Below are 13,542 nucleotides of genomic sequence, written 5' to 3' on the forward strand. Positions count from 1 at the left end.
GTTTCTCTGAAATCTTTTTCAGGGTATATTCACTAACAAATCTGAAAGTGGTGTTAACTTAAGATTAATGCAGACAATACAAGCGCCTGTTAAAACACAAAACTAATGTGAGCCAGTATGTTGGTGATTTACAGTATCTGTAACTGAAAAATCCTGATTTACTACAAAATAGGTTATGAACAACACTCATAACTTAATGAAGTATCCAAAATTTTTCAAAAATGTATGTTTATTCAACAGTATATACTGAAATTCCGTGTGAATGATTCTTTGAACTAGAATATTGCTGCTAGACTTGTACATTAGACTCAAATGTTGTTTATAGCTGATGCTATAGCTCAAAGTATGTTTCTCGTGACATAGTTTATGAAAATACTCCATATATCATAACATGTTCACAGGTCGTGATACTATCAACATGAAAACAAATTTAAATTTTATGTCACATTTTTGTGGCTAAGTTTTTAAAGTGATTTTTATCTGAAACATGTGATTTAACTTGGCATACAGAGAGAGAACCAGAAATCAGCTTATGTACATGAACAATTATGTGAATTGCACAGTTTTTTCACTTTGGTCATTTTATGTTGCCTTTTACACTAGCATGTTAAAGATGAGTGCTGCAGTATTAGTATGCCCCACAAAATCAATGAAAAATGTGGAGCAACAGCAGTGCAAGTCATCCACTTGGGAGTGGCTAATTAGTCAACAGTTGTGGAGGATCTGTCATGACAATTGCTTAAGTTTATCAGGTGTACAAAAAAAAATGATTTCTTTGATTTATCGAGGCTCTTTTCAAGGGACGGGTTTTCTATTTCCATTTATTTATAAATTAGATTTATTGATGTTTCTATTAGCAACAGTGATTTTTTAACACACACACACACACACACACACACACACACACACACACACACACACACACACACAGTTTCAAATATCGTCCCTCCTATGTCAGCATCACAAACATGCAAAAAACAGCATTTTGACTTACATACATCAGTGAGTTCCTTTTTTGTCTTCTTTGTTATGGGGAAATCTTGAATGTGTTGCAGTGATAGTCTAGGATAAAAAGCAAGATCCGTTATCAAGTTAAAAAGTTTACTTTTTAGTGCCATAACAGTGAATGTAATACATTTTGTGAGTATGGGACTGTTTTGGCATGTACTATCTAATGCCAGAATAACCAATATGTCATATTAGCACTTTTGACACTCCATTGAATGCTCTCAGTTCACTGTTCAAATATGGATGATCTACATACATTGTTTGGATGTGCCAACAATTTTTTGTGTGCAATTTAAACTTTCATTATTAAGTCATTTCGAGTGCAAGTGTTGCCCAGAATGCTCTAGCTGTTCATTTATGTGCTCAGTACATTACAGACAGGTATTTAGGACAACTTAAATAGCTACAAAGTACACCAATATATTCAGAAGTCTAAATGGTTCCAATTCTACTGGAATCTCACGTGGTCTAGTGAACAATTTTAGTCTTAAAGTTGTGATGAAATACCCACCTCTAATGATGATAAAACACCCACCTCAAATGATAATGGCCACATTGTTATTGTGATAATGTCTAATAAAAGTACTTGCAATCAGGATGAAATTAACAAAGTGAAAATGTAGTGAAACTTCATCACTGTGATTCTAATCGTAGAATATAAATGTAGGTTTTATAGTAGCAAAATGTCAAGATCATTCTCAAATACATTTCCTGTTATGTTGTTGTAATAGAGAGTAGGCTATGAAAGTTAATGAAACATTTCAGGAAATAAAAATCAAATAACAAGAAATATATAAGATTGCCTTCCGTTCCATGAGAGCATACAGTTGTGATTTTTCTCTTATCAACTTCCAGTGTGGTGAAGCTTTGGTATTAAATGCTTTTTCAAAATGCTGTTGAGTAGTACAAAATTGTCACACACTGACAACATTGCAAACTGTTAGTACATCTTGACTTATCCTACCACGGAATCACTGTCAACAGAATTTATAATGAAGGTTTCTTGACTCAAGCCTGAATATTACTGTGATGTACAGCAACAGTAAAGCCAGATTTGAAAACCATAATTGCAAACCAATGTCTCTTAAAAACCGCAAACAAGTATCCCACAAGTACAATAGTTAGGATTCTTAGACCGATGAAAGGTCAGTGTCATAAATGTTCCAAATGTAATCTGCCAATGGGTAGGGGGAGAAAGCTGTTGAAACATGATGATGATGAGAAATATTTGTACGGAAGAGAACTGGCTCAAAAGAAGCCCAGTGTTTATTATGTACAACTCAAGTGTTGTGGCTGTGTAATTTGATCTAGAAGTTGTTGTTCTTTCGAAATGGATCCTGTGGCTAAATATTATACCAAAGTAAAATTGCTGGCTTATAATTTGACTTTACACAATCTGAGAATTGAAGATTTTACTTGTTAGTCATGGAATGAGACAGATAATAATAATAAAAAGTGTGAATTAAAATTGCCATGTGTGTCTACACTATGTCACGGTGTGTCAAATAAGTGATGATGGTGTTAGTTGTATGTGGTGGTCAGCTGCATGAGAATGACCTAAAATTGCATTCCGTTCATCAGATATTTTTGAAACAGGTCACACAGAAATGAAGTGTGACTCTGTTGACTCAAAGCTAAAGTATGTGCTAGTACATCTTCCTGAAGGTTGGGCACACGAAAAACTGTGGGGAAATCTTATCCTTTCGTTGTCTACAGTATGTTGTAAGACTACTCTTCTCATGTCTAAGTATCTAGGAGGACAGCTCCCAAAACTTCAATGCACAACTTTTACATAATACACTGTGAAAGAAATTAAACTTTTTCTTAAGACAGAATTTGATGGTGACAGTACTGAAGTACCCTCAAAAAGAAAGGAGCAGCATTCTGGATGTATGTCTATTTCTATGGCATATGTGAAAACATTCAGATTGCTGCATAAAAATTGAAGGATCTGCTCACAATGTGTCAGAAACAAATGACTTATAGGCACATCATGAACGTTGACACAGTCTGTTGAATAATGAATCTGTGTGTGTCACATTGCCTGGACACTCAAAAGGACCCTGAAGTACTTCGAAAAGGACCTTTACATAGAATAAAAGAGTTATGTGAAGTTTTTTAAGTTGGTTTGTTGACTGCACGTTGTTGGTAATATATCTTCATTTGTTGCTTTGTAACAGACATTTTGAAGCTCTAGAATTGGAGTGATACCCACTTTATCAACTTTGCCTTATATAAATGGTGTTTCTAATGCCAGAACAATGAATGTGCAATACCTGTAAACTAGTGTGTGACAGCTATAAATCTCATATCATAAAATTTCGAGGTCTGATGTCAATAAATCAAATGCAAAAAGATTCCTCACACTCCCACCATCGATTTTTAAAGATCTGCAAATCATTCAGGGGCCTCTATCTCAAAACCAATAAACTGCACTTTCATTGTTTCAGGAAAAACCGGGACAAGCCCCCCTGCAGATCTAGGGATTCAAATAGGCCTGAGGTATTCCTGCCTGTCGTACGAGGCGACTAAAAGGAGTTTCACACGTTTGCCCTTTATGTGATGGTCTCCTATAGGGTTTGACCTCCATTCTTCAAAATTTTCCCGAAGAGTGAGCCAATAGGGGAAGGGCGTCTTAAAAGATGCATTGTGTCCATCGTGCATTGAGATCTTTAGCCCACTTTCTTGTCGCCGCATTGCAGTCCTGCCCATTCTCCATCTCTTGGGCGAGGACACCTTCCTGGTTGCATTTTCCACCATGCAGTATTCAGTGTCGATTTCTGCATTGACGATGACCATGGACTTCTTTGCAATTGATACCCAGTGTGGTAGCCAGTCTGTTGTGGTGGGGCCGCCATGTACCCTGTTGGTTGTAGCCCCTGGACCACACAGTGATCACTCAGCTGTTGCCTGTGCCGTTAACTCCCCACGTATGCCAAGGGGTAGATGCCCTTCCCCTTGGAGCATCGGGACTGCCAGCAATGGCCATCCTGCCAGGTGGCCTTTGCTGTGGCTAGGTGGCGCCCGTGGGGAGGGCCCCTGGTTGGAGTGGGTGGCATCAGGTGGATGACATGCGATGAAGCGTGGTCCATCATCTCTTGCTGGTGGTGAAACACCAGCAGTCTCTAAGTGATCATGAGCTCAATTCAACGCACAGAAGTATGACCCCAAATCGTTCCTCTCCCTAGCCACACCATGGGAGGAACGTCAGGCTAAGGATGGCAGTGGATCATATTCGCCCCGGTACCTTGTATGTTCGAGAGCTGATGGGGAATCTTTCATGATGATGAAGCCTCAATTTTTTTGTTGAGCACTTAGGGGAAGAGTTCGGGGAGGTGGAGGGCATGTCCAGACTGAGATCTGGGTCAGTCTTGATCAAAACAGCATCCTCTGCCCAGTCACGGGAGTTACTTGCTTGTGACAAGCTGGGGGATGTTTCTGTAACCATCACGCCCCATAAGAGCTTAAATATGGTCCAGGGTATCGTATTTCACAGAGAGCTTCTTTTGCAGTCTGACAATGAGCCGCGCATAAATTTAGAGTGGCAAGGTGTATATTTCATCCGGCGTGTCCACCAGGGTCCGAAGGATAATCAGGTTTCCACCGGTGCCTTCCTCTTGGCCTTTGACGGTGACACATTGCCCGAGAAGGTCAAGATGATGTAAAGCCCTGCATCCCTCCCCCAATGCGTAGCTTTAAGTGCTGGAAGTTTGGCCATATGTCTTCCCACTGTACTTCCAGCATCACATGCCGAGATTGTGAATGCCCATCACATCCCAATACTCCCTGTGTCCCGCCTCCCATCTGTGTCAGCTGCGGAGAGCACCATTCACCTTGCTCACCTGACTGCAGGATTGTCCAGAAAGAAAGGAATATCATGGAGTAAAAGACCCTGGACTGACTGACTTACACTGAGGCTAAGAGAAAATTTGAACGCTTGCATCCTGTGTGTATGACATCATCTTACGCTGCCAACCCAGGTCACCTCTCAGAGCCAGAAGACTACACCTGCCCCATTGATGATGGGGGGGCATTTCCCTCCCTGTTTCTCCTGCACCACCTCTTTCAGGAGCAACACTCCCCAACCGCCGGGGACGTCTGTCTACACTTCTAAGCCGGAGAAGCATAAGTCTTCTTCGGCTTCTCTCGCTAGGAAGGGGTCCCTTGGGTCACTCACTTCCCAGGTTTCTTCTAGTGGGAAAGATGACATCTGCCAGTGGCTGAAGAGCCCAAAAGCAGCTGGTTGTAGGGCTTAATGCTCATCCTCAGTCCCGGAGACTTAGCCAGTGAAGACCTCCTGGCCAGGGAAACCCAAGGAGCAGTGAGAGAAATCCAAAAAGAAAACCCCTAAGACCAAAGAAATTGCAGTGGCACCCACACCACCACCTACAAGCTCTGCGGCTGAGGATGGGATGGAGATTTTGGCGTCCGCTGAGGACCTAGATCTCGGCCGACACGCAGACACAATGGATATAGACTGCTCAGGCAATAAACTGGTGGCAGCAGGTGACTGAGGTGCAAACTGCCTCACTAAATGTTCCATGCCTTCCCAGTCTCACAATGTCACCCTCCAGTGGAATTGCGGCAGTTTTTTCCACCGCCTCGCTGAGCTACGGCAACTGTTAAGCTTTACACCTGCTATCTGCATTGCCCTCCAGGAAACCTGGTTCCCAGCATTGTGGACCCCTGCCGTCCGCAGCTATTAGGGATATTACAGGAACCATAGCGACTATAATAAAGTGTCAGGTGGAGTTTGCATTTATGTCCTAAACTCGGTCTGTAGTGAACATCTGCCCCCTCAAACCCCTCTTGAAGCTGTGGCTCTCAGAACAAGGACGGCGCAGGAAATAACTGTCTGCAATGTATATCTTCCTCCAGATGGTGCAATGCCCCTGAATGTATTGGCTGCACTAATTGATCAACTCCCGAAACCTTTCCTACTTCTGGGAGATTTTAATGCCCATAACCCCTTGTGGGGTGGTACTGTCCTTACTGGCGGAGGCAGAGATGTTGAAACGTTACTGTCGCAATTCGACCTCTGCCTCTTAAATACTGGGGCTGCCGTACATTTCAGTATGGCTCATGGTAGTTACTCGGCCATTGCTTTATCAATTTGCAGCCCTGGACTTGTCCCATCTATCCATTGGAGAGTACATGACGACCTGGGTGATAGTGACCACTTCCCTACCTTCCTCTCACTGTCCCTGCACCAGGTACACGAACGCCTGCCCAGATGGGCTTTGAACAAGGCGGACTGGGGAACTTTCACCTCTGCTCTCACCACTGAATCTCCCCCACGTGGTAATATCAATGAGATGGTTGAGCAGGTTTCTGGCACAATTGTTTCTGCAGCAGAAAACGCGATCCCTCGCTCTTCTGGTGGTCGCCGGAAGTCGCTGAAGCAATTAAGGAGTGTCGGCGAGTTCTACTGTGGCATAAGTGGCACCCTTCCCTGGAGCACCTCATAGCCTTTAAACGGCTCTGTGCCCGTGTTCATTACCTTATCAAACAATGGAAGGAGGAGTGTTGGGAGAGACACGTCTCCACTGTTGGGTGCCACACGTCACCTTCCCAAGTCCGGGCAAAGATCAAACATCTTTTCAGGTACCAGGACCCAACAGCTGCCCCCGGTGTTAACATAAATGGTGAGTTATGTACCGAAGCAAACGCGATTGCTGAGCACTTTGCTTGAGCCTCTGCGTTGGAGAATTACCCCCCCCCCCCCCCCCCCCTAGCTTTTGCACACTCAAACGGAGGCTGGAAGGGAACGTCCTGTCATTCACTACATGCTGTGGTGAATCCTATAACGCCCCATTTACAGAGTGGGAGTTCCTCAGTGCCCTTGCACATTGCCCTGACACAGCTCCTGGTCCTGATTGCATCCACAGCCAGATGATTAAACATCTCTCATCTGACTAAAAGTGATACCTACTCATCGTCTTCAACCGGATCTGGTGCGATGGCATCTTTCTATCGCAATGGCGGGAGAGCACCATCATTCTGGTGCTTAAGCCCGGTAAAAATCCGCTTGATGTGGATAGCTATCGGCCCATCAGCCTCACCAACAATCTTTGTAAACTGTTGGAACATATGGTATGTCGGCAGCTTGGTTGGGTCCTGGAGTCACGTGGCTTGCTGGCTCCATGTCAGGGCAGCTTCTGCCAGGGTCGCTCTACCATTGATAATCTTGTGTCCATCGAGTCTGCCATCCGAACAGACTTTTCCAGATAGCAACACCTGTTGCCGTCTTTTTTGACTTGCATAAAGCATGTGATACGAGTTTCCAACATCATATCCTTGCGACATGGTATGAGTGGGGTCTCCGGGGACCACTCCCAATTGTTATCCAAAACTTCCTGTCACTCGGTACTTTCCGTGTCCAAGTTGATGACTCCCATAGTTCCATCCATATTCAGGAGAATGGAGTCCCGCAAGGCTCTGTATTGAGTGTCTCTCTATTTTTAGTGTCTCTCTATTTTTAGTGTCTCTCTATTTTTAGTGTCTCTATTTTTAGTGTCTCTCTATTTTTAGTGTCTCTCTATTTTTAGTGTCTCTCTATTTTTAGTGTCTCTCTATTTTTAGTGTCTCTCTATTTTTAGTGTCTCTCTATTTTTAGTGTCTCTCTATTTTTAGTGTGTCTCTATTTTCAGTGTGTCTCTATTTTTAGTGTGTCTCTATTTTTAGTGTGTCTCTATTTTTAGTGTGTCTCTATTTTTAGTGTGTCTCTATTTTTAGTGTGTCTCTATTTTTAGTGTCCATTAAAGGTCTAGCAGCAGTTGTCAGGCCCTCCGTCTCACCTTCTCTGTATGCAGAAATTGACAATGGGAGTGTGGTTTATGGTTCGGCAGTGCCTCCAGCATTGCATTTACTCGATCCTGTGCACCACTGTGGGGTTTGATTAGCGACAGGAGCTTGTAGGACGAGTCCGATGACCAGTGTACTGGTGGAGGCTGGTGTGCCTCCACTGCAGATCATAAGTGCACAACTGCTCGCCAGTTATACGGCACACATTCATTGTTGCCCTGAGCATCCGAATTGCCATCTCCTTTTCCCGCCCGCGTCAGTCAATCTCCCGCATCAGTGGCCCAGATCAGGACCAACGATTGTGGTTCGTGTGCGGTCTCTTCTCTCCGAACTGGAGTCCTTCCCTTTACCACCTCTACTTGCGGTCTGTTCACGTACGCCTCCATGGTGTACACCATGGCCGCAGCTTCGTCAGGACCTTCTGCATGGCCCTAAGGACTTTGTTAACCCCGCCGCTCTCCACTGTCACTTTCTCTCGATTCTTGACATGTTCGGGGCTCTGAAGCGGTTTACACTGATGGCTCAATGGTTGATGGTCACGTAGGCTTCGCATATGTTCATGGAGGCCATATTGAGCAGCACTCCTTGCCAGTTGGGTGCAGTGTTTTCACTGCAGAGCTGGCGGCCATATCTCGTGCTCTTGAGGACATCCGCTCATGCCCTGGCGAATCATTTCTCCTGTGTACTGACTCATTGAGCAGCGTGCAAGCTATCGACCAATGCTACCTGGCCACCCTCTGGTAGCATCCATTCAGGAGTCCAGCTATCCCCTGTAACAGTCCCGCCATTCTGTGGTGTTTGTGTGGACTCCAGGACACGTCGGAATCCCCGGCAATGAACTTGCTGACAGTCTGGCCAAACAGGTCATGCGGAAATCGCTTCTGGGGATAGGCATCTCAGAAGCTGACGTGCGTTCTGTTTTACACCACAGGGTTTTCCAGCTTTGGGAGACGGAATGTCATAACAGCACGCACAACAAACTGCATGTCATTAAGGAGACCTTGAATGTGTGGAATCCTTCCACGCAGGCCTCTCACAGGGAATCAGTTGTCCTCTGCCAACTCCGCATTGGTCATACGTGGCTAATGCATGGTTACCTACTCCGTCACGGAGGACCCACCTCAGAGTCGCTGTGGCTCCCAAATGACAGTCATCCACCTCTTGCTGAACTGCCCACTTTTAGCCGCTTTGCGGCAGACTTTTAACTTTCCCAGCATGCTGCCTTTGGCGTTGGGTGACAATGCCTCCACAGCAGCTTTAGTTTTAAATTTTATCTATGAGAGTGGGTTTTATACTTCTATGTAGGTTTTAGCGCATGTCCTTTGCCCTTAGTGCTTGTAGGGTGGAGGTTTCAATGTGTTGCAGAGTCGCTGGCTTTCATCCCTTTTTATTCTCGTGGTTGGCCAGCCGCTGTAATTTGCTTTAATCTCTGCTGTTTCTAGCGTCTCTCTGTTTTCTTCTCCTCTTTTGTTGCTTTCCCTTTGTTGTTGTGGCTTTTCCTTTCTTTCTGTTTTGTGTTATATGTTTTGTCCGTTTTATTCTCACACTTGTGGCATTGTTTTATTAGGAACAAGGGACTGATGACCTCGTAGTTTGGTTCCTTCTCCCACCTGTAAACAAACCAACCAACCAACCAACTGGGACAAGTCACAGAATTCGAAACTCGTGCTCAGTGTTAAATGGTAGTAAAGTTTGCTAAAGCACTTTGTAACTAAACACATGCCTACTGAAGGTATCCTGATCAATTTCTTTTTGGTATATTTTCATGTATTGTGAAGTGAACAGTAAACAAGCGTTTTTGAAATTGTATGTTTGGTTGATGAATAGTCAAATTAAAAAAATATCTGTAGGATTTCTCCAATAAATGTCACATAAAAACTAACCAAGATCCCTTTTAAGGCCTTGGTTGCAGTTTTGGCAAGTTAACTCCAGAAGTGTAAAGGTATTAGTGGTCAGTAAATGCCCTTTAGAAAACATTTGGAATTTCGTTTCTGAAGGATTGATAAACAGGAAAATGAAAGAGGTGAAATGGTGGTTTGTTTTGTTTTCCATTTGCGATTTCTATCAATCAGTAATTTGGAGGATTTCTAAGTTGTTCTCTTATTTGATGATAAGTTTTCCTGTAATCTTAAGAGTGACTTATCGTTCATTTTTATCCATAATGGCTAGAGTGACGAGTGATTTACATTTGTAAGATATAGAGGAAAAGAAAACACCAGCCTTCAGTCAAAAAAGAAAAGAAAAGAAAAAAAAGCAGGATGCATTTTGAGCACTGGATGTCTATCTTTTAAGCCCTTAGCACATTATTTTGCCTTTATTTGTACATGATAAAAGCAGTAAGTAAATTTTGATAGTTACTTATTTTACTCACATTTGTTTCATGATCAGATAAAAATAAAATTATATGACAGGATGAACAAGAAACTGTTATTTGCACATGATGTCAAAATATGTAAGCATCTGAAGATATGCTGCAAGTGCTCAAAATGCATTAGACTTGAATTAAAAACCATATTTTTGACTGAAAGCTGCTTTTTTATGAATTTTAATTAATTCTTTTTTACATTTTATCTGTTATTAAATTTGTAGCTTTAGGTAGTCTCATTTATAATCTTTGTTGCTATCAAACCAACTAAGTTTTTACTAGGTGCCTTGAAGTCAGTTCACATGTAGAAATTATGATTTAGATTTTGAGGGTCTTAAATGAATGTGAATGCCAGAATAATTTTCTCAAAAAGGCGAAAGATGATGTGGCCTCTCATTGTTCAGTTCAGTTCAGTTAGTATTCTACCTTTTTTTTGGGTGGTGGTGGGGGAATGTGTAAGGCTTTTACTTGTAGCAAAACTTTTTATGTAACTCGTTGCTATAAAGTTGCCTGTAATTTTGATAAGTGTATCCACTTGATCAGTTAATATAACTGGATTTCTATGACCTAGTAGATAGTGTCGGAAGTTCCATGCGGCTTTTCGCGGATGATGCTGTAGTATACAGAGAAGTTGCAGCATTAGAAAATTGTAGCGAAATGCAGGAAGATCTGCAGCGGATAGGCACTTAGTGCAGGGAGTGGCAACTGACCTTTAACATAGACAAATGTAATGTATTGCGAATACATAGAAAGAAGGATCCTTTATTGTATGATTATATGATAGCGAAACAAACACTGGTAGCAGTTACTTCTGTAAAATATCTGGGAGTATGCGTGCGGAACGATTTGAAGTGGAATGATCATATAAAATTAATTGTTGGTAAGGCGGGTACCAGGTTGAGATTCATTGGGAGAGTCCTTAGAAAATGTATTCCATCAACAAAGGAGGTGGCTTACAAAATACTCGTTCGACGTATACTTGAGTATTGCTCATCAGTGTGGGATCCGTACCAGATCAGGTTGAAGGTGGAGATAGAGAAGATCCAAAGAAGCGCGGCACGTTTCGTCACAGGGTTATTTGGTAACCGTGATAGCGTTACGGAGATGTTTAACAAACTCAAGTGGCAGACTCTGCAAGAGAGGCACTTTGCATCGCGGTGTAGCTTGCTCGCCAGGTTTCGAGAGGGTGCATTTCTGGATGAGGTATCGAATATATTGCTTCCCCCTACTTATACCTCCCGAGGAGATCACAAATGTAAAATTAGAGAGATTAGAGCGCGCACAGAGGCTTTCAGACAGTCGTTCTTCCCGCGAACCGTACGCGACTGGAACAGGAAAGGGAGGTAATGACAGTGGCACGTAAAGTGCCCTCCGCCACACACCGTTGGGTGGCTTGCGGAGTATAAATGTAGATGTAGATGTAGATGTAGATGTAGATGTAGATTTATGTCTCTTCAAATTCCGTTAATCTGTTTGTGTATTGGTGTGTGAAATTATCTAAAAATCCTTTCAAAATCTGTTTCAGATCAGATGTAACTGAGAAAAGAAACCAGCATTTTACTATGTATATTTTGTGATTTACTATGGATATTTTGTGAGGATCGTTCCTGTGCGAGATATAAATTCATTTTGAAGTAAGAAATTGCTATACAGTTGACATTTTCACATTGTAATGAACCGAGTTTATAATATATTTTGATGTTAATGTTAAGTAAAAAATTTTTGATTAAAGTGGAGGCTTTTTTCACAACTGAAGTTTGAATTATTTCCATCTGAAATAACTGTAAGAAGTGGAACATTTTACGTTGCATAGGACTCTGATAAAACTAAACAGTCATCAAAACGTAAGTTAAGGAATTTCTGATATAAAAGTGTCTGTGTGCAGCACAACAGTGCAATGAGTTCTAGCAGTAGGACAGAAATGTTATGTAAAAAATATATACTTATTAAAAACTTATTGCCAGTTTGTTGGCTACATTTTTAATGCTTTATGTGTGTTATATGTGTGAGAAGTTTATAAAGTAATTTTGAAGCCAGAGAGTTGTGTAGTTTAGGCTTCCACATTGTACTGAATTATATTTTTAATGTAAATATTAAGGAATGAATTTGTAATGAAACTGTAGAATTTTTTTTGTCCCTGAAGTACATCCTATTCCCATTTGAAATAAGTTTCAATAGTGCAGCATTTGACATGGCAAAGGCCTCTCGAAACTGTGCAATTTTCAAAAAATAAGTTATTGAATGAATGTCTTGTGTGAAAGTGGGTTGGTGCAATACATTGTTGTGTTCCATAATCAAAATGCATGCGCGCGCGTGTGTGAGTGCGCTCACACACGCGCGCGCGCACACACACACACACACGTACGTTTTAACAGTACATTGAAACTGAGTAATACGACACATTATTAAAAAATGATCGTGGCTTTGTTGTTGTTGTTGTTGTCATTGTCTTCGTCATTTGCAGCTCTTAGACTAATCTCTTCTGTGCAAGTCTCTTCGTATCTGCATAACCACTGCAACCTACAAACATCTGAACATGTTATTTTATTTACCCCTGGTAACCTACTATCATCTCTCCAAACCCACACTCCGATCTTATATCTTACTGATGATTTCTTCATAACTCTGGATGTCTGCTATCAACAGATCCCTTCTTTTAGTCAGGTTGTGTCGTAAATTTCCTTTTTCTCTAATACTATTAAGTACCTCTTAAACAGTTACTTGGTCTAGCCACCTAAACTTAAGCATTCTTCTGTGGCATAACATCTCTGGGGCTTCTGTTCTCCTCTTGTCTGGACTGCATATCTTCCACATTTCACTTCTGTACAGGGAACCGAGATTGATGTTAGATGTTAACAAATTCCTCTTTTTCAGAAATGCTTTTTTTGCTAGTGTCAGTCTGCATTTGTATCATCTCTACTTCGGCTGTCAACAGTAATTTGGCTGCTCAAATAACAAAGCTTATCTAGTACTTCCAGTGACTTGTTTCTTAATGTAATTCTGCCAGCATCACCTGATTTGCCTACATCCCATTAGCCTTATTTTACTTTTATTCATGTTCCTCTTATCTCTCATCAATACACAAGCCTTTCCATTCAGTTGCTCTTCCAATTTTCTTTGCTGTCTCAGAATTATCATATCGTCAGCAGACCACATAGTTTTTATTTCTTCTCCCCAAAATTTAACTCTCTCTCCAAATTTATGCTCTGTTTTTACTTGCTCAGTGTGCAGATTGAATAGTATTGTTGATAGGCTACAACCCTCTCTCTCTTCCTATTTAACTATGATTTCCCTTTCACATCATTAAGCATAACTACAGTATAATTTCTGTACAGATAATAAATAACATTTTTGCTCCCTGCATT

The 13,542-nt window shown here is 41.8% G+C and overlaps 1 protein-coding gene across 1 annotated transcript in view; it reads left to right on the forward strand.

Moving 5' to 3' along the window:
- The window catches only part of LOC126174912 (RISC-loading complex subunit tarbp2-like), a 136,996-nt gene extending 124,702 nt beyond the window's left edge, over nucleotides 1-12,294 (forward strand). Inside the window, exon 7 of the mRNA XM_049921350.1 lies at nucleotides 11,703-12,294. Within this exon, the coding sequence (XP_049777307.1) occupies nucleotides 11,703-11,713 (11 nt within the window). The 3' untranslated portion in view covers nucleotides 11,714-12,294. The remainder of the gene's footprint in view (nucleotides 1-11,702) is intronic.
- The last annotated feature ends 1,248 nt before the right edge of the window (nucleotides 12,295-13,542 follow it).

This window comes from Schistocerca cancellata, chromosome 3, assembly GCF_023864275.1.
Source record: "Schistocerca cancellata isolate TAMUIC-IGC-003103 chromosome 3, iqSchCanc2.1, whole genome shotgun sequence".
Lineage (NCBI taxonomy): Eukaryota > Metazoa > Arthropoda > Insecta > Orthoptera > Acrididae > Schistocerca > Schistocerca cancellata.